Genomic DNA, 22,301 nt, shown 5'->3' with positions numbered 1-22,301 from the left:
GCGGGCTCAGGCAATTCACTCACCTCAGCCTCCCAAAGGCGCTGGATTACAGGCTGAGCCCCTGATAATTTATTAATATCTTGCTGGGCATGACCCTTCACACTGGTTTCATGAACTACTAAATGGTTTCTTTACTCCATTTGATAAACCTGAGTCTCAAATAGTTCTATTCACAGTAAGATCTGATGACTTGCAGCATCAGCCTCAGCCTGGAGCTTGTTAGAAATGCAGACTGTTGTTCCCTCGCCCATAAGTCTCAGCAGGTGGAGCTTGGGAATCTAAGCTTGGATCCAGGAAGTTCTGATGTTCAGTGAAGTTTGGGAAGCTCTGGTTCTCTGCTCCAGAGAGCTTTCGTGATTTTTATCTATTAATATTTATCACATGGCCGGGCTTGGTGGCTTAGCCTGTAATCCCAGCACTTTGGGTGGCCAGGGTGAGTTGATTGCCTGAGCCCGTGGGTTTGAGACCAGCCTGGGCAACTTGGCGAGACCTCATTTCTACAATGGAAAAAAAATTAGCCAGGCGTGGTAGCATGTATTTCTGGCTACTTGGAAGGCTGAAGTGGAAGGGTTGCTGGAGCCCAGCAGGTTGACGCTGGGGTGACTGTGAGTGTGCCACTGTACTCCAGCCTGGGCGATGGAGTGAGACTCCAACTAAAAAAAAGTATTTATCACATTAAAACTGAGGAACTTTATTATGTGTTTATTAATTCATTTAAAAAGTAATAATAATAAATCCATTTTGTGTTGCTATGAGAGCAATGTCATCACATACCATGTGTCCCTTGGGTCTGGGAACCTCTGCAGTACACTTCTGAGAAAATGACAGTTGAAAAAGCAAATACATCTTAATATTATTATGAAAATCATTCTGAACTTGCAGACCCCCACAAGACTCCTGGAAACTCTCAGTTGTGGGCGGGCCACGCTAAGAGAACTGGTTTTCTAAACTGTATGTTTTGAGAAAACTGAGACCAAATTTTTCTAACATCCCTCCTCATATAAGTAATTAATGATGAAGTCATATGGGATGTTTTCATCCCTGCTTAAGTATCAGGGAAAATCAGGAACTTTCAAAGCCTGTAAGAGTGTGGTTTATTAGGCCATTGAAGAGGTCTATTATTGAATTCCCAGAACCAGTTGATAGATCCCATATTTGCATTATGGTTTATGTAGCTTCTGGGTTTGTCTCAAAGAGGGAGGAATTACTTGTGCTTTCCTTACCCTTCAGTTTCTTATTTCTATTTTGAGTGATGTTTAGACATAATGTTCAAATTGCTTCATTTCTTTCAAATAAGTTTAGATAACTGCTTGCTTTTTCTTTTTGAATTGTATAGTTGTCCTTTGGTATCCATGGGACATTGGTTCCATGACCTCCTCAGCTACCAAAATCTACAAAAGCTTGAGTCTCCGATACAAAATGGCATAGTATTTGCATATAACCTATGCACATCCTCCTGTTACTTTAAATCGTTTCTAGATCACTTATAAAACCTAATACATTGTAGCCGGGCTCAGTGGCTCAGCCTGTAATCCTGCGCCTTTGGGAAGCTGAGGTGAGCGGATTGCCTGAGCCCGCGGGTTTGAGACCCGCCTGGGCAACGAGACCTCAACTCTACAATAAGTCAAAAAATCAGCCGGGCGTGGTAGCGCACGCCTGTAGTTCTGGCTACTTGGAAGGCTGAGGCAGAAGAATCGCTGGAGCCCAGCAGGCCAAGGCTGGGCAACAGAGTGAGACATCAACTCAAAAAAAAAAAAAAACCATTGTAAGTGCTATATAAATAGTTGTTAAGCTGTTGTTTGGGGAATAATGACAAGAAAAAATGTCTGGCAGGACATGGTGGCTCAGGCCTATAATCCCAGCATTTTGGGAGGCCAAGGTGAGAGAATTGCCTGAGCTCACGGGTTTGAGACAAGGCTGGGCAACTTGGTGAGACCTCATCTCTACAATAAATCAGATAATTAGCTGGACGTGGCATGCACCTGCAGTTCCAGCTACTTGGAAGGCTAAGGTGGAATGATCGCCTGAGCCCAGCAGGTCAAGGCTGCAGTGGCCATGAGCATGTCACTGCACTCCAACCTGGGTGACAGAGTGAGACTCCAACTCAAAAAAAAAAAAAGGAAAAAATGTCTGGACATGCTTAGTACAGACACACCCATCCCATCCATTTTTTTCTCAAATATTTTTGACCTGCAGTTGGTTAATTCCACAAACGCACAGATACAGAAGGCCTACTGTATACCTACATCTTATTGCTGATGATCCAACACTTGTGATTCTCTCACCATGCCATCTACTAATCTGCTATCAGATTAGTACTGTGGTGAACACATACTGTTAGAACACATAGTATTAGAAATTGTGCTGAGAGTACAGAGCTCTGAGGGATGTGTTAACCCACAGCTCCTGGAGTGTTTGCATCCTGCCTTGTCTCATGCCCCTCTTCCTGAAGAGTTATGCAGATGAGCGGGTTTTCCTGCTGCACAGCATCAGCCCCATGGAGGGGTCTTCCCCCAGGCTTTCACAAGCCAGTCCCCTTCCCACAGGTGTACAATGTACAATGGTAGGATGAGATAATGAGTGAGAGATGGAGAGAGAGACTGGTTGATGGACTGATTGGGATTCAAACCCCGACTGCATGTATAGAGACAAGAGAACCACACCTCTGTTTTCTTTGAGTCCTTGGCACTAGAAAACATGGCCTGGTTTGTGTCCTTGACCAGCAGCATTCCTTGCCTGCAGAGGTTGGAGATCCTTGCCCTTTTTCTTCACTTTCCTTAGAAGTTTGGGATGTGGAATAGCTAAGAGAAGCAGATACGAGGAACCACGAGCTTTTTCTGGACATCTCTGTGTGGATACCTTTCTTATTTGTAATTGTTTTGTTCTGCACATCTATTTAATATCTTCTTTCCTGAATTAGACTATAGACTTCCAGTGAGTAGGATTTTTTTCTGTCTTATTTGAACAATCTTGCTCCCTGACCCCTGCACACTCTAGGCTTTTTGCAATACTAACTTCATAATACATGCCTGATAAAAGAGTTGGTTGAATGACTAGTAATTCTGTAAGACAGAAGCACAGATGTTTATATTGTATCTGATTGATTGATTGATTGGTTGATTTATTTCCCTCAGGACACAAGTTAACCAACAGTGAGAGAAACCAGTTATTGGCAATAGCATCATCATTGTTTGTGGCATTCCAATTAAGAGCACAACATTTTCAAGGACCTTCAAGGTACAGTAGACCATTTAAAGCAGGCAAATCTTGATCATCTCATTTGCATAGGAAATAGCTAGCAAAAGATCCAGCTGATCTTAGTTCTAAATCTAATGAGAGTCTTTGGAGAAGTATAATAAAATCATATTATTTAAATATGATATTGCTTATATTTTGTTCAAACCAGTTTCTTTTTTTTAAATTCAGAAAGGAATAAAAAAGGATCTGACCCCTTTAACTTGGACATTATTAAAGGTAATAAGATACTCCAAAATCTGATGGGAAATTGGTTCAAAGTAGTTTATTATTTCATTTTATTAATTGGTTAGTTTTTAAACATTTTGAGAAGTGTGTTAAAATTTAGGAATGAGTCTGGGAGGTTAAAAAATATAGAAACTAGTCCATAAGATACAAGACGAAATTAACCATAGGTTAGTCATTTGTGAGCCCAAAGTTTACCTTTTAGCCTCCTAGTGACCCGGGTGAAAGAGGAAACATGCTTTATATTAGGGTAAGTAAAAGCAAAATCTCAGTGACATCGATGCTTCTAAGAGAGAGGATTATTTATTATTAATGTGTGTGTACTTGCTAGAGTAATCCTTTTAAAGGAGTAATGTTGTAAGTAAATTGTGTTACTTCAGTTTCTTTTCCTTTCTTTTTATTTTTTCATAAGAGGAGAAACAAAATGCACAAACCAGAAGCTTAGATTACCCCTGAAGAATTAGGTAGCAGAGAAACTAAACTGGGTTACGGCTGTGTCTTAATGGCTAATGTGGTTTTACTCAGAACATCTCAGAGTAACTGGTACTCTTCATTTCTTCTTTTTCCCAAGAGAAAGAATAGGAAACGCAATGTACAGTCTTTTTTAAAGTTATGACTTGGTAGCTATCCAGGGAGAGATGAGAGGATGTAGATTATTAGTACATTACTAAATGACTAGAAGAAGGAGGAAAATGGTCAGTAGAACCATGAACCTGGTTCTTGTTTTGTTTTGTTTTTCTCCTACGGTTGTACCATTCAGTAGGTCGGTATTAGTCATGTGTGGCTATTAAAATTAAATTGGGCCGAGGTGAGTGGATTGCTTGAACCTACGGGTTCGAGACCAGCCCAGGCAACTTGGTGAGACCTCATCTCTACAATAAATCAAAAAATTAGCCAGGCATGGTGACGCATGCCTGTAGTTCTGGCTACTTGGAAGGGTGAGGCAGAAGGATCATTGGAGCCCAGCAGGTCAACACTGGGGTGGTGGCCATGAGTGTGCCACTGCCCTCCAGCCTGGCCATGGAGTAAGACTCCAACTCAAAAAAAAAAAAAAAATTGAATTGAATTGAAAAACCCCTTCTCAGGCCCTCTAGCCACATTTCTTTTTTTGGAGTTGGAGTCTCACTCTGTTGCCCAGGCTAGAGTGCAGTGGCACACTCACAGCCACCCCAGTGTCCACCTGCTGGGCTCCAGCGATCCTTTTGCCCCAGCCTTCTAAGTAGCGGGAACTACAGGTGCATACTACCACACCTGGCTAACTTTTGATTTATTGTAGAGACGAGGTCTCGCCAAGTTGCCTGGGCTGATCTCGAACCTGTGGGCTCAGGCAATCTACTCACCTTGGCCTCCCAAAGTGCTGGGATTACAGGTTGAGCCACTGAGTCCAGCCTCTAGCCACATTTCATGTGCTCAGTAGCCACATGTGTTGATATCTACTGAACTGGGCTCCTCAAAAAGCTTTTCCATCATGGCGGGTCTGTTTCCATCAAGTTCTGTTGGACAGTACCTGTCTAGAGGGCTGTGAGTGCAGGAGAAGTCTTCCCTTTTGTTTTAAAACCTGAATTTCAGACTTGTATATTATTATTCTCTTGACAAATATAATATTCATATCCTAATTTCTTTACCTTCAGATGTTATTTTGATTATTTTACTTGATTATTTTAGGAGTCCATAGAATAGCTAAAGATGAACTGGTTTGATTTTTAAGAAATGTGTGTGTTATTTTCAGAGAGTGCTGGCTTACTATGTGGAAGAATCTGGAAAGGGTTTTTTTGTTTTGTTTTGTTTTTTGAGTTGGAGTCTCACTCTGTCGCCCAGACTGGAGTGCAGTGGCTGTCCCGGCCACCGCAGCCCCGACCTGCTGGGCTCCGGCGATCCTTCCACCTCAGCCTTCCAAGTAGCTGGAATTACAGGCACGGGCTACCACGCCCGGCTGATTTTTTGATTTACTGTAGAGATGAGGTCTCGCTGCCCAGGCGGGTCTCGAACCCGCAGGCTCAGGCAATCCACTCACCTCAGCCTCCCAAAGGTGCGAGATTACATGCTGAGCCACTGAGCCCGGCTTGGAAAGGGTTTTAAAAAGTTTCTTCAATGATCATGTTTAACATTTTGATATAGTCCTTTTAGGCATATGTATGTGTATATGTATCTTATACAAACAAGCAGCATATATACTTTATATAATTAGAGTCATACTGGGAATATGCTGACTTTTAAAGGCGAATATTATGTGAGAATATTTCTTCTATTCATTAAGTAGTCTTTAGGAGCATTTTTAATTTATTTTTTATTACAAAGAATTTAAAACCTGTACAAGTAAACAGAAATATAATGAGCCCCCATGTACTCATTACCTAGCTTCAACAACTATAAAAAAAATCTACCTTCCTTGTTTGAGCCTTACCCAACCCTACTTTTCTCCATCTGTTAATTTTCAGGTAAAATTTACATACACAAATAGATTTTTACCTATATGGCTTTAACAAATGGATGCTTCTGTAATTCATATTGCTCTATACAGACATTGACCATTTCCATCATCCCAGAGAGTGTGCACCCCTTGTCCTCTTTGGCTTTTGGTTTCACCTTCAGTGTGATTTCTTGAGCCTATTTTTGACTTCAGGTTTGGCACACTTTTTCTTAAGGGACCAGATGATCAGTACTTGAGACTTGTAGTTCATGTAGTCTTTGTCATCACTACCTTTCCAATGTAGTGCAAAGGTAGCCATAGGTAATATGTAGAGGCATAAATGTGGCTGTGCTCTAGGCATGGTAGCTCATGCCTGCAGTCGCAGCTACTCAGGAGGCTGAGGCAGGAGAATTGCATGAGTCCAGGAAGTTGGAGGCTGCAGTGAGCTATGATCATACCACTGTACTCCAATGCAGTTATCCAGCAGTAACACAGAATAACTGCTGTATGCACCAGTATGTATAAATTTCAAAAGTAACGTACCAAGAGGCAGAAATCAGATAAAGAAGACTATATATAATGTACAATTTCATTTATTTGAAATTTCTAGGAAAGGCAAAACTATACAGTGAGTCCCCTACATAGGCATAAGTTCTGTTCCAATAGCACATTTATAAGTCCAGTTGTTCATAAGTCCAACAAAGTTGGCCCAGGTACCCAACTAACACAATCAGCTATATAGTACTATACTGTAATAGGTTTATAATACTTTTCACACAAATAATACATTAAAAAAACACAAAAATAAAGAAAACATTTAAAATCTGGCAGTACATTACTTTGAAAAATACAGTGGTGCAATACAGTACAACAGCTGGCATACAGGAGCTGGCATTGAGTGAACAGGCAAGAAGAGTTACTGACTGTAGGAGGGAGAAGAGGTGGGAGATGGGAGAGCTGAAGGAGTATTAGCTAGGAGGTAGAAGGCAAGCTGCAGTTTCACTCATGCCTGACACGTTGATGGCACAGGTCTGGTTTCTTGCTGGATTCAATTCTGTCCTCTTGAAAAATGACTCAGTGATGTCTGGGTAGTACTACTGTATTCTATATAGTACTCTACAGTAAAGTACAGAAAAGCACAACCACTTGTAGAGGATGCACGCACGTGAGAATGTATGCTAGACACATGAACCAACTTACGTGATTGGATGTGCAAACGCGCCTTTGCATCTTTGAAAGTTTGTAACTTGAAGGTTTGTATGTCGGGGACTTACTATAAAGACAGAAGATAGATCAGTGGTTGCCCAGGTTCAGGTATGGGAGTGGGACTGACTATAGGTAAACTCAATTACAGAAAAAAAAAAATTCAATTTGTTGTTCTAAAACGTGTTTATGGTGATGGTTGTACAACTGTATAAATTTATTAAAAACTCATTGGACTGTACACTTAAAATATGTGGATGTTATGCATGTAAATTATATCTTAATGCAACTTTAAAAAAGTCTAAATATAGGTATTGACACAGGGCTTGAAAGAGTGGGGAGTTACTATAAGAAATGTTAAGATGGAAGAAACATGTAAAAATAAGTTGTATGTGAAGCTTGACTAGAGGGAGATCTTTTTCTTATTTATTTTTATTTTTAAATTTATTTATTTATTATAAAGATGTGGGGTACAATTCAGGGTTAGGTATACAAACATTGATCATGCAGGTACCCTTGTTGATGAGGTATGCCCTTCCCTCCCATAGCAGTTTCTCTCAACTGCCAGTCCCAATCCCCCTCTCCTAACAGTTTTCTGTAGAGGGAGATCTTAAGGAGTCATTTTACAGGCTTGGAAGACTGGTGGATGGTGAGAATATTACTGATAAAGTAAATGCAACAGCAGTGCTGAAAGGAACAGATAAGAAGCTCATCTTGGAAGTTGAGTTTGAGATCCTTAAGGGCTGTCATCTTATCCCCCAAGGACTTAGCAATATGATAAATTCCTATGCTTTTTGCCTGTTTCTTCTCTAATAATAATATACATGAGCATTTGAGTGTGTTAGGGAATGCTAGAGCATGCTTTGGTATTCATTAATATCTTTTTTTCCCTAATAATAAAGTGCACAGTTTTAGATTTCAGCTGTATTTCTTGAAATGTGTTCCATAGAGCACTAATTTTGGGGGGGGGCAGATATTACTTAATTAAATGTTTCTGCATTTAGATAAATGTGGAAAATCTCTTGTTAAAGTTAGAAACCTCCTAGAGACATACTTTGTTGTATTGCATTTCACTTTATTATACTTTTTACAAATGGAAGGCTTACAGCAACCTTGAATCAAGCATGTCTGTTGGCATTGTTTTTCCAAAAGCATGAATTCACTGAGTGTTTCTGTGTCAGGTTTTGGTAATTTTCCCAACATTTCAGACTCTTTTTTATTATTGTTCTATCTGTTACAGTGATCTGTAATCAGTGATGTTTGTTATTCCTATTGTAATTGTTTTGGGGTTCCACAAGCCATGCTCATATAAGACAGCCAACTCAATTGATAAATGTGTGTATTCTGACCATTCTACCAACTGGCTGTTCCCAGCATCTCCCTCACTCTCCTCAGGTGTCCTGATTCCATGACACAACTGTATTGAAATTAGGTTCATTAATAACCTACACTGGACACTAAGTGTTCGAGTGAAAGGAAGAGTGAGCCATCTCTCATTTTAAATCAAAAGCTAGAAATGATTAAGCTTAGTGAGAAAGGTACATTGAACACCAAGACAGGCCGAAAACTAGACTCTTGTGCCAGTTAGCCAAGTTGTAAATGCAAAGGAAAAGTTCTTGAAGGAAGTTTACTCCAGTAAACACACGAATAATAAGAAAGTGAAACAACCTTATTGCGAATTGGAAGAAAGTTGTAGTGGTCTGGATAGAAGATCAAACCAGCCACAACCTTCCCTTAAGCCAAAGCCTAGACCAGAGCAAGGCCCTAGCTCTCTTCAATTCTGTGAAAGAGAGAGAGGTGAGGAAGCTGCAGAAGAAAACCTTGAAGCTAGCAGAGGTTGATCCATGAGGTTTAAAGAAAGAAACCATCTCCATAAGATAAAAGTGCACAATGGAGCAGCAAGTAATGGAGAAGCTGCAGCAAGTGGTCCTGAAGATCTGGCTAAGATCACTGATGAGGTGGCACCACTGAACAACAGATTTTCCATGTGAATGTATCAGCCTTCTCTTGGAAGAAGATAACATCTAGGACTAGGGAGGAGAAGTCATCACCTGGCATCAAAGGTCAGGCTGACTCTCTTGTTAGGGGCTAGTGCAGCTGGTGACTTGAAGTAGAAAATACACCATTCTGAAAATGCTAGGCCCCTTAAGAATTACGCTAAATTTGCTCTGAGCGCCAGAAATGGAGTAACAAAGCCTGGATATCAGCACATCTATTTACATCATGGTTTACTGAATATTTTAAGCCCACTTTTGAGACATACTGCTCGGGTTAAAGATTATTTTCAGATATTACTGCTCATTGACAATGCACCTTGTCACCCAAGAGATCTGATGGAGATATCCAAGGAGGTGAGTGTTGTTTTCATGCCTGCTATCACAATATCGAGCCTACAGCCCATAGCTCAAGGAGTCATTTGGACTTTTAAGTCTTATTATTTCAGAAACACATTTTGTAAGACTGTAGCTGCCATAAATTGTGATTCTTCTGATGGATCTTGGGAAGGATTCACCATTCTAGATGCCACTGAGACCATCTGTGCATCATAAGAGGAAGTCAAAATTTTAGCATGAACACGAGTTTGAAAGAACTGGATTCCAACTATCACAGGTAACTTTGAGAAGTTCAAGAAGTCAATGAAGGAAGTAACTGCAAATGTAGTGGAAATAGCAAGAGAGCCAGGATTAGAAGTAGAGCCCAAAGACGTAACTGAAGTGTTGAAATCTTGTGATAATGAATGAGGAGTTACTTAAGGATGAACATAGTAGTTTCTTGAGGTAGACTCTACTCATGAAGATGCTATGAGGATTGTTGAAATGACAATACAGGTTTTAGAATATTATATCAATTCAGTTGATAAGGTGGCACCAGAGTTTGAGAGGATTGATTTCACTTTTGAAAGAAGTTCTACTGTAGGTAAAATGCTATCAAGCAGCATCATATGCTACAGAGAAATCTTTCACAAAAGGAAGAGTCAATCGACGTGGCACACTTATGGTTGTCTTAGTTTAAGAAGTTACCACAACCACCCCAACCTTCAGCAACCACCACCCTACTCAGTCAGCAGCCATCAACATGGAGACAAGACCCTCCACTAGCAAAAAGATTATGACTCATTGAAAATACAGTTATTATTAACATGTTTTCACAATAAAGTACTTTTAAATTAAGGTGTATACTTTATTTTTAGACATGATGCTATTGCACACTTAAGAGACCACAGTATAGTGTAAACATAACTTTTATATGTACTGGGAAACAAAATATTATGTGACTCACTTTATTGTGACATTTGCTTTATTGCGGTAGTCTGGAACACTATCTTCAAGGTGTGCCTGTTCACTAAAGTGCACTCTTAATCTCTAAGATGAGGATATAGTTGCACTCTTACCTAATGTTTTTTTTTCCCCCTCGTGAGAACCTTTTTTCTAAAAGCACTTTGAAAAATTAGTATTCCAACAAATGCTCTTGGGAAACACAGCAGAGCACTTTATTTTATGATGTTTAGTGTTATGGATAGTATAAACACTAACATTCCTTAGAGAATCTTGAAATATTTAGGGCAATTGCTTTATAAAGTGGAGGTTAAGACTTGGTCTTCCTTTATGTTTGTCTTCTGCTTAATTTCTACCTAAAATTGTAAATTTCATAATCGCTAAATTTAAAACATTTAAATAACTTATTTTTGAACTATCTTCTAGAACTTGGAAAAAATTGTATCAATGATCTTTGTAGGCTCAAAGTTTAGTTATCCAGATAATTGCACATACATTTCCTATAAAATAAACAAACATTTGGGGTGAATTCATTTTCTGTTGAATTTGTCATTTATTTAGTAGGCCAGTATATTATAAAATTGGTGCAACCTGTAAGAGTAGAGATCTATAACATCCAGCAAAATATATTGTTCTTCCTGACAAAACATAAGCTTGTTTTGCTGAAGTGAATCTATGGGTTTTGCTTGTTTGCTGAAGAGGTCCCTGACCTCTTTAAAGCTGTTATAGGGTGTTTGAATGTTCACATTTTGGCTTCAGAGTCATGTTTTTGTGATTCGCTTGGGAATGGAGTCCAAGAGTCACCTTCCAGGTGTGGCTTTGTCATGGGTGTGTCCATGAAATGTTTTTCTTTCCAAACCAGTAGTCCACAGCCCTTCCTTTGTGCTGCTTGTTTTGGCTGCTGGTCTTATTTTCCCAGTTTCTCCATGGGCTTTACTCTTTCATCATTTATGACTTGGAAAAAGATATTAGTAATACATACCCATAGTATTTGGATAGTAAAATGATAGTGGTGCATTTTAGGAAAAAAAAAGTAGAGATAATAGCATTTTTTTCTTAAATAAATTTGATGAACTCAATTTTTTACTGACTTACCATGAAGTTATTTTTCTTTATAATCATTCTTTTTATAATCATTTTTGTTAAAAGAAACAAATTGTTAAAAGTTGTATTAAACAGTTGCTGTGGGCTGGTTGTGGTAGCTCATGCCTATAATCTCAGCACTTTGAGAGGATGAGGTGGGAGGATGGCCTGAGTACAGAAGTTCAAGACCAGCCTTGGTAATATAGTGGGACCTTGTCTCTACCAAAAAAAAAATTAGCTGGACCTGGTGACACGCACCTGTAGTCCTAGCTTCTGAGAAGGGAGGATTGTCTGAGCCCAGGAGTTTGAGGTTGTGGTGAACCATGCTAGTGTCTGGGTAACAGAGTAAGACTTCAACTCAAAAACAACAATAAAAACAAAACACCAACCCCCTTCTCACCCCAACCCCCCACCAGGCCATTGCTTTGTATTATTTGAAGCCACAATGATTTTTTCAACATTGTGATTTGGTATAATTATTTATTTCACTAACTGACAATGATTGGAGGAAGAAATCCTAAGGATAACATTTTAGTTCCTTTTAGTCATCTTTAATTTATTTTTGCTCTAGATACCTGTTTTCCTTCATCCCAAATGTTGTTCTCAGATTTGGATTCAGCTTTCTGAGCACCAGAGTAACTGTTTCTGGCTCAAATCCCTCTCTGCTGTCCCAGCCATCTCAGACACTAGTGGCAATGCCCTCTGCCTTCTCTAAATTTCTTTCCTTCCTTCTTTCCCCATTTTTATTTCTGTATCTGTTCCTTTCTTCTATTAGGCTTTCTAGCTTGTCCTTCATTCTTTCTGATGTTCTGTCACTCAGCCTACAGAATTCTGTAATTATCTTTCAGTCTACCTTACCATGGTAATGATTACCATTTCTAGGGTAGGGCAGGCCAACTTTCCTGGTAGTGGAATGTCTGGTCACTAAACGTTTTCTTTCCCAGCAGAGGGTTGCTTTGCATTCTCCAGTTACCTTGCATGCTTTCAGAATTAGTCAGGGGGCGTGGCTCAGAGTAAGCCCTTGACTCCTGTTTAGAGGTCAGTTCTTAGGACTGAGCCATGCTGCGCTGGGCGTGGGCAGTGTTATCTATTTTCATCCATGAAATCTATTTTAAGATGTTTGGAAGTAAATGTTGACTCAATGAGCTTTATAAAAGCATATTGTATTGCAGATATATAATAAATTTATTACATTTTGTTGGCCTTTTTTTTTGGTTTGCTTTCTTCTGTTTTCCTTCATTCTCTTTGCCATTCCACAGAGAATATATTCAGAATATGTTTATTTTATAATTGAGCAATTAAGAAAACCTGTAATACTTACCATTTTAATCCATTGCACGTTCATTTATGTGCACATTATAAAGTAACTTTCTTCTTTTTTGTAGAAGAAAAGGAAGTTTCCTTTTGGGAAGATTGCTGTATTTTAAAAAAATTACAACTTCCTCCTCAAATTAGTATCTATTTTTTGTTGTTGTTTTGTTTTGTTTTTGAGTAAGAGTTTCCCTCTGTCACCCAGGCTGGAGTGCAGTGGCATGCTCATGGCCACCACTGCAGCCTCGACCTGCTGGGCTCAGGATATCCTTCTGCCTCAGTCTTCCAAATAGCTGGAACTACAAATACAAGCCACCATGCCCGACTAATTTTTTGATTTATTGTAGAGATGAGATCTTACCAAGTTGCCCAGACTGGTCTTGAACCCGTGGGCTCTGGCAATCCTCTCATCTCAGCCTCCCAAAGTGCTGGGATTACAGGTGTAAGCCACTGTGCCTGCCAATTAGTATCTGTTTATAACTCCTGGAAAGAAATACACATGAGTGTATATTTTCTGTCAGTCTCTCTTCCCCCTCCATCTCTTTCTCACTCACAGGGATACATTTGCACACATGAACACATACCCCTACACATATATGAGTAGGTATGTATATATTACATAAATACATCTTGTGGTATGGTAAAAAAAAAAAAATTAGAATTAGAAGTCTAGATTTTAGTCATATCTACAACTTAGTAATATGACCTTGGATATGTATATTACTTAAACTTAAACCTGTAAAATGAGAATAACATATGTTCTGTCTTGTTTCATAGAGTATTTGTGAGAATAATTATGTTTCAATATTCAAATTATTTACTTCATTTGTTATAAAGAAATAAAAAATGAGTCCAATCTTGTAGTATAAAACCAAGTAAATGTATGATGAACAGAAAGAGAAAACCATCAAGAATAAGAAATGGCATTCTTTTTTATACCTATAGCTATACATAAATATGACAAAAAAAGAAGAAATTGGGATCTAGTTATCTTCAGAGAAGTAAATATGAGATGTCTTATAATCTAACAAATGGGGCACTGTAAAATTTATTTTTGATGTTATTTAACTAAATCATTTGTGTGTGTGTGTGTGTGTGTGTGTGTGTGTGTGTGTGTGTGTGTGTGTGTGTGTGTTTCCTCCCTCTCTCTACAAGATTTCTCTCCCAGGCTGGCCTCAAACTCCTAGCCTGAAGTAATCCTTCCATCCTTCCATCTTGACCTCCCAAAGTGCTGGAATTATAGGCATGAGCCACTGTGCTCATCCTTACGTAGCTTTTATTCTTAAAAAGACCTTTTCAAGCTGGGTGCAGTGGCTCGTGCCTGTAATCCCAGCACTTTGGGAGACTGAGGCAAGAGAATTGCCTGAGCCCAGGGAATTGCCTGGGCAACTTGGCAAGACCTTGTCTCTACAATAGATCAAAACAATTAGCCAGGCGTGGTGGTGCTTACCTGTAGATCCTGTTACTTGGAAGGCTGAGGCAGAAGGATATCCTGAGCCCAGCAGGTCGAGGCTGCAGTGGCTGTGAATGTGCCACTGCATTCCAACCTGGGCGACAGACTGAGACTTCAACTCAAAAAAAAAAAAAAAAGACCTTTTCTATCTACATTTTATAAAATAATCATTTATATTTTATTTCTATTATTTTAGAGGTTTCCTTTATTACACTGGCATTTCATGTGTTAAATTTATTATACATGGTGATATGTGATTGAAATCTAATTTTTTCATATGTTTAGCCAGTAGAATCAATTTGATTGATTAACCTTTGTTTCTCTTTCTTATTTCTTTTTTTTTAATTGGAAATGAGATCTCACTATGTTACCCTGGCTGGAGTGTAGTGGCTGCTCATAGGCATGATCATTGCATACCACAACCTCAGACTCCTGGGTTCAAGCAATCCTCCTGCCTCAGCCTCCTGAGTAACTGGTACTACAGGTGTGCATCACCACACCCAGCTCTTAGTGATTTTTTAAATGTCACATTCATCCTATGTAAGTTATTAAATATATTATGACCTATTTCATAGTTTTTTCTTCTGTTCCTCTGACTTCTCTTTCCATTCCTATTTTAATAACTTACTATTTTTTCCTTCTAAAATATATTGATCGTCCTTCTAGGTGAGCTTTGGAAGCACTTTGTTATTGGATTTGCTTAAAGTTTTAATTCATTGGGATAGAATAAATGCCTTTATAATGTTGAGACTATTCAAAAAACATGATATGACTATGTTTATTAAGTCTCTTTTTGTTTCTGTTATTAAAGCTTTCTAATTTTCTCTTCCTATAAGCATATATTTCTTTTTTGTTTTTAATAGTTTGCATTTTTTGTAATATTACTCCTAGGTAGTTTATATATATTATATTATGAATAGGATCTTTCTTTCATTTTCTAAATGATTATTGATTTGATAAAGAGATACTAATGATATTGGCATTTCTTTTTTATTGTGGTAAAAAACATGTAACATAAAACTTATCATTTTTAAGTGGACCATACAGTTACAGTTATGTGAATTATATGCACATTGTTTGTTGTGCAGCAAAATTTTAGAACTTTTTCATCTTATAAAACTGAAACTTTATACCCATTGAACAGCTCCTCTTTTCTTTTTCCCTCCCCTTGGTCCCTGGTAATCATCATTCTACTTTTTGTTTCTATGAGTTTGATTACTTTAGTATTTGTATTTCTTTCATAATAATTCTTCCTAAGCTTTAAAAATCCATTATAATAACTTTTCACTTGATTTCTGTGATGACAGTCATGTAACCTCCTGCCCCACTTGAGATGCTTTGGGGTATGGGTAACAGAAACTCTGACTGAAACTGACACAGTTTTCATCTCACATAGAATAAGAGGTTTAGAGGATAGGACGGATGAAACTCAGAATGTTAGTCTGCTGAAACTGCTTCTTTGTGATTCTCTTAGCTTTGTTTTCTTCTGTGTGGGTTTCATTATAAGGCTGATAGTAGGACTGCTGCAGAAGTTTCTAAATAAGGTATGGGTTAGAGGATTGTGTGTCTCCAAGAATTGAGGAGACCTTTCTCAGGTTACTTAGCCACCTACTTCTCGTTGAACAGAAGTAAATCACCTGCCCATTCCTAAACCAGTCCCTGCAAAGGGAATTGAAATATGATTGTCTTAGATCTGAATGAATAATCAGATAAAGCAATCAGTATATCTTCTAATGATAACTACGTGTAATCCTTTCTAAGATACATAATTTTTATTTTTCTTGTCTTCTACTACTCGCTAAAACTTCCAATATAGCTTCATGTGTAAGACACAGGCTTTTGTGCCAGAGACTTGTATTTCTCCCTGGGTCTTCCAATTTCTAGCTATTATTTTAGGATAAATTATTTAACTCCTTTTGGACTCAGTTTTCTCATCTGTAATATGGAGATAGCAGTTCTTAAAGAAAGAGTTTTTATCAGTGTCAAATGAGATATGAAATATACAACACAATGTCCATGGCATTTTAGCAGCCCTCCACCAGTTTTCTTTTTTTCAATTCTAATGATAAAGACTCTTTTTTAAGGACACGGCAATGATGTGTGCTTTTTTCAATCCTGACTAACTGGAATGCCTTGAGTGTTTCAGCATCAACAGATATGTTAGCTATTGGTTAGAAATATTCCTTCTTATAGTAATGATACAAATCTTCCATTCTTTATTGAGTAAGAGAAATAGAAATGGATATTAAACCTAATTACATGATTACTAAAGCTACCTATTGATCATCTTAAGAGTTTGTGTAAGAAAATTTAGAGAATTAGGCTGGGTACAATGGCTTATGCCTGTAATCCTAGCACTTTGGAAAACTGAGGAGAGAAGATTGCTTGAGTCTAGGGGTTCAAGACCAGCCTAGGCAACTTGGCAAGACCTCATCTCTACAATAAATCAAGAAATTCGCCAGGCATGATGGCAGCTACTTGGAAGGCTGAGGTGGAAGGATCACCTGAGCCCACCAGGTCAAGGCTGTGGTGGCCATGAGCGTGCCACTGCACTCTAGCTTAGGTGACACAGTGAGACTCAGACGGAAGAAAAAAAAAAAAAATTTAGGGAATTTATTAGAACTCAAAATGATTTTTTAAAAAACTGCTTCATGAAACTTACATTCAATTGTAGGAAAGACAAACAAAATGATGGGTAAAAAAAAATGTAGATGGTGCCAAGTATTATGGTTATTTTGTTATGGAAAAACAAACAGGAAAGGAACAGGGCATCCTGGGCAGTTGTGATTTTAATATGGTTGGCAGGCAGTGTCTTGCTGGAGAAGATTAACATTAGAGCAAAGATCTGAAGGAGGGAAGGGAGTGAGTCTTACAGATTTCAGGAAGAAGACCCTTCAGGTTAGAGGAAACAGCAAATGCAAAGGACCTGAGGTTGAAATATGTGTAGCATTTTTGAAAAATGGCAAGAAGGCTGCCACAATTTGAGAGGAGTAGTAGTAGGAGAAGTTGGGTGAGGTAGGTCCTTGTAAAGACTCAGCTTTTACTCTGAGTGAAGTGCGGAGCCATTGCAAGATGTTGAGTAAAGAAAATCTTGATGTGACACACGTATTAACAAGATCTTCCCAGCTGCAGTGTTATCACTGACTGTGACAGGGTAAGAGTGGAAGCCAGGAAACCAATGAAGGATAGAGGTTCTATGCCTGAGCTCTGAGATGTTCCAACATGAACAAGTCTGGAAGATTGGGGATCTAGCAAGGAAGACTGAGAAGGAACAGCAGAGGAAATGGTGGGTAGGAAACCAGGCATGGGTGGAGTTCAGGGGCTAAGTGGAGAAAGGGGAGAAAGGAGGAAGGAACATTCAACTGCAGCTTATCAGATATGATGAAGAGTGACTATTGACCTGTGGAGGCCACAGGAGACATTACTATAGTAGTTTGAGTAGATGGCACAGGTGAATTGGTGGTTGAAAACTGATTGATGGGAGTTCAAGAAAGAAAGGGAAGAGTAAAATTGGAGACTCAAGTACCAGCATCTCTTTTGAGAATGGTCTTTGCCTTTGTGTATGCCTGTACTCTTATGTCTGATTATGATTTTACAAAAAATAGGTCATTCTACTTAAAATAATGTCTTTTCAAAAACCACATCATTATGCTGTCCACATTTTCCTATATTAAACAGTCTTAGAAGAAAGTGATCTTCAAAGACTGTACAACATTAATACTTTGAAAATTTTTTACGTGTGATAGAAAATCTTGCTCTGATGGGATTGATAAATCTAGAGAATGAATTTATATTGCAGAATGTTATATTAGTGGTCACTGGCATTGCAGAGTGAGATTTGCCCTCCACATCAATTACATACTGAAAATGCATGCCCCAAATTTTGTAGAACTTATTTTATTTATGGCATTTCCTCTATTCAGTGATTTGGGCTAGGAAAATTAGTCATCTTTGGTTCTTTTGGCTCCTTCAGGTTGCTCTGAATTGTCAGAGCAGTTGGCATGGTGCTGTGGATGGAGCCAGCACTGACTGAGGTGGCAGGAGTTGAGATCTGTTCCCAGTGAGCTTCACTGTTGTGTTTCCAGTTGCGGGGGGCAGCGGGGTACAGGCCTTTGTGCCAAGTGCATCAGTTTTGACTTCAGTTTTCTCCTCTGAAAAATGGCAGTGTTGGCTTGGCTGATTGCCGAAGCTTGTTTCTTCTCTGATTCTCTTTGAACTGCATGACATCATGGCTTTTACTGTCTGGTTTCTACTTTCTCTTAATAATAATTTTTCTTTTTGTATTTGAGCAGAGGTTAAAGACAGAAAAAGGAACACCTTCACTATGGCCTCTGATAATATTGATGAAGATACTTCAGCCCAAATGGTTAAAATAATACATTCAGTTTTGAGGAGGATTCCTTTGGCTGTGTGGAGTCAGTGGATTTTGTGCTCAAACTAAGTAGAACATATCAGGTATCTTGACTGGCTCCACAGCCTGCTGTCGGTGTAACTCTTTCGGTCACAGTAACATAATGGGAAATTACTTTCACATGAATTTTCCCTACATGCAGTCACTGTGTCTACATTTTATTGTATTTTCTTTCCTCATCCCACGTCCCAATAAAACGGTAATCAATTTTTTAGTGATTTCTACCTTACAGCTAAGATTATCTTTTTTTCCTAGTTGTTGAAAAAAACAGTGGGCTTTCCTGGTTTCAGATACGTAATTGATACATCCGTTATTAAGTTTTTGACTAGATGATAAAAGTTTAAGGTTTTGAAATATGATCTTAACCACTGGAAGGATATGTGAGGAAAGAAACAGAGACAAGCAGCCAAGGGAAAATAATTCCCAAGGAAAAGCAGGATTGTGTAGTTGCACATCGGCTCTTCTACTTAAATGTCTTCTGAATTTAAAAGGACATATCAAATTATAACACATTTTCACGTAGATGAAAATAAAACACAACTTTCATATCATATTTGTTTCATACATATTTTCAGATAAGCCGGTTCATTATGAAAATAAAGTTGATATTCTAATAACTGACTATATAATAAAGAATAGTACTTTGACTGTTCACAAACATACATAGCTATACTATGTCCTTAGAAATGTCTACTTCCATTTTGCAAATAAAGCAGCAAGAGAGGAGAAAAAATGAACTCAGTCATTGTCCTTACTTTTTTTTAATCTGTTAACGATATTTTTAGTTATTTAGCATGACTGTGTCTTAGATGATTTAGAAATCTATATGAAATTAAGCACAAAATATTGATTAAGTGGATAAGATGGCATATTTATATATTTTTTGCTAAATATTGCATTTTAAAATATTTTCTTTTATTTGATTCTACCATAAGAGCTGAATGGAAGACAGAATAGGCTCATTATTGCAGGAGAATTTCTCTGTTCCCTGCAATGATTCCAAAGCTCTTGCACACTTCATCAGTATTATTGTAATTCTTTGGCTGCAGGATATTTGGCAGCTGTTGCACCCCACTGGCAAATCCTATTCATACTTCTTTCCCATTCACCATTGCCATTGGAGAATTGATTTCTCTCTCCTCTGCTCTAACCTTTCCCAATTCATTTTGGATTGTTCAATGTGAAACATTTTAATTTCATATCATACAGCTATTCAGCTCAAAATCCCTTTTTTAACCTGTCACCAGGGTAACAGCATAGCATGCTTTCTTTAGGCAATCAAATTTTTATTTCACATGCTTAATGTTGCATTAAATGTTTGCATTTTGTTTAACCCCTCTTAAATACTTTGAACTCTGGATATGTTTTATAGGGTAATGAAATCCTTGATTTTTGAATTGAAACTAAATCAATACCATCAGTGCATTTATAATAAAATGTCAAAAGATTAATGTACGTAATACAAAGATTATTAGTAAAAATCCAAGTTAGCTGATCTGTGTAAGGCTATTTTCTGTAGGTAATGGAGGAATATTTATATACATGTTCAGCCTTGTTCCAGAAAAGGATTTAAAAGTGGTTCAGAGAGATTCATCAGTGAGATAAATAAAAAGTTAAAAAGAGGAGTAGAGTTGGCACACATAGGAAAATATATATTTTGAAGCCATGGTTTGGTTTTTTTTAGTATAATGCTTTTTCTTCTATTTGTGTATATAAACACCATGATGACTGATGTATTTGATGATGGATGAAGTAATGAGATGTACGAGAGTGGGATTAAAGGTCCCTTCCAGGAGATCGATGTGGGCATTGTGTGCTGTAACATCTGTTCACCTGTTTACTTCAGTGTTACCTTTTCCTTAACATAAACAGCTTAATAATAATAGATTGGTGAAGTTGAAAATGTATATGTTTGGGTCTTGATTCTTTGACTTGAACTATTTGAATAGACCTCAATTTCACTTTATAGAGCTGTCTTTTCTTCTTTTTAGTCTTATTCCAAATAATACTTCCAGTGAAATTTGTTCTTTGAATAAATGCTATGAAATTTGGAAAATGCTAAGAAATATAAAGAAATGTGTAAGAAAAGGAAAAGCAGAGACTAGTAAACCATGGTGTTTGAAAACATTGTTGTTTTCAAAGGTATTATTAGCATAGTAGCTGTTTAAGTGCCCTTATATTTCATTACACAATCACTAAAGCTTTTGCATTAACCCATAGGATAAACTCTGAATTAAACTGTTTTTTTTTCTTTTAAAACATCTTTTCTTAAGGGTTTTTTTTTTTTAAAAAAAACTTTGTGTATATGTATTTATTAATTCTCTTATCCTTGATTTGATTCTCTTTGGAAATGCTGGTTCCTCACATGTGTCTTACTAATCTGATGTCTTGTATGTTCATATGTAACTAGTGGCCATGCAGGTAGAACATTGGTCTAGATGACCAATGTCCCGACCATTCACTTTACAAAGGCTACCTTTTTAAAATAACTTCCTCAATATATATTTTAATGGTTAGAACCTTTTGCCTTCAGAGTTAGAGTTATTAGATCTTTCTAAAAACAACAAATAGTACTCTGTGTGATGAAATGCATGAACTCACAGTAATAACAAAACAGGAACCTTAAAATCACATGGGACAGATAGACATTAAGTAGATAGTTAACAATTCTGAAGAATGCTAAAGCAAAAAAGTCCGTATTGTTTTCCTGGGGAAGGGAGGGAATCTCATTTCCAGTATTGTCATATTATCTTATCTAAAATGTCCAATTTTTAACAAAAAGTTATGACATGCCAAGAAACATGAAAGTTTGGCTTATTCACAGGGTAAAAAGAAGTCAATAGAAACTATACAGATCAACCTAAATGTTGATCTTATTACACAAGGACATTAAAAAACCTGTTATTAATATGCTAAATAACTAAAGGAAATGTGGTATGAAGAATTAAAGAACAATATGGCAACTGTGTCTCACTAAATAGAAAATAAAAGTAAAGCAATGAAAATGATAAAATAGGGCCGGGCTCAGTGGTTCAGCCTGTAATCCCAGCACTTTGGGAGACCGAAGTGAGTAGACTGCCAGAGCCCGCAGGTTAGAAACCAGCCCAGGCAACTTGGCAAAACCTCATCTCTACAATAAATAAAAAATTAGCCGGGTGTGGTAGTACATGCCTGTAGTTTCTGCTACTTGGATCGCCAGAGCCCAATAGGTCGACGCTGGGGTGGCCATGAGTGTGCCACTGTACCCCAGCCTGGACAATGGAGTGAGACTCCAACTCAAAAAAAAAAAAAAAAAAGATAAAATAACAAGAAAAAACTTTGGAGATATATAGTACCATGCCTAAAGTGAAAACATAGATGGATTCAACAGTAGTTCGATCTGTGCCGACAGAAGACGAAATCTGCAGATTTGAAGATATGTCAGTATCCAGTGTGAGGAATAGAAAGAAACATGAAACAGCAAAAAATAAACAAAGCCTCAGAGATCTATGGGACACTAGCAAACATGTGCTGGGAGTTCTAGAAGAAAAGAAAAAGAAGCACAAAGAGTACTTAAAGAAAGTATGGTCAAAGACTTCCCAAATGAGCCAGGCTCAGTGGCTCAGCCTGTAATCCCCCACCTTTGGGAGGCTGAAGTGAGTGGATTGCCTGAGCCCGCGGGTTCGAGGCCTGTCT

The 22,301-nt window shown here is 38.0% G+C and overlaps 1 protein-coding gene across 8 annotated transcripts in view; it reads left to right on the top strand.

The window, feature by feature from the left end:
* PCCA (propionyl-CoA carboxylase alpha subunit) overlaps positions 1–22,301 on the top strand; it is a 419,699-nt gene that overhangs the window by 214,400 nt on the left and 182,998 nt on the right. For all 8 annotated transcript variants that reach the window (XM_021715457.1, XM_021715463.1, XM_021715461.1 and 5 more), the window contains one exon: positions 3,135–3,237. In XM_021715457.1, coding sequence (XP_021571132.1) covers positions 3,135–3,237 — 103 coding nt within the window. The remainder of the gene's footprint in view (positions 1–3,134; positions 3,238–22,301) is intronic.

The sequence above is a fragment of the Carlito syrichta genome, unplaced genomic scaffold (assembly GCF_000164805.1).
Source record: "Carlito syrichta isolate Samal-C Ts95f unplaced genomic scaffold, Tarsius_syrichta-2.0.1 Scaffold307134, whole genome shotgun sequence".
Classification (NCBI taxonomy): Eukaryota; Metazoa; Chordata; class Mammalia; order Primates; family Tarsiidae; genus Carlito; species Carlito syrichta.
This window is presented reverse-complemented; position numbering and strand designations above follow the sequence as displayed.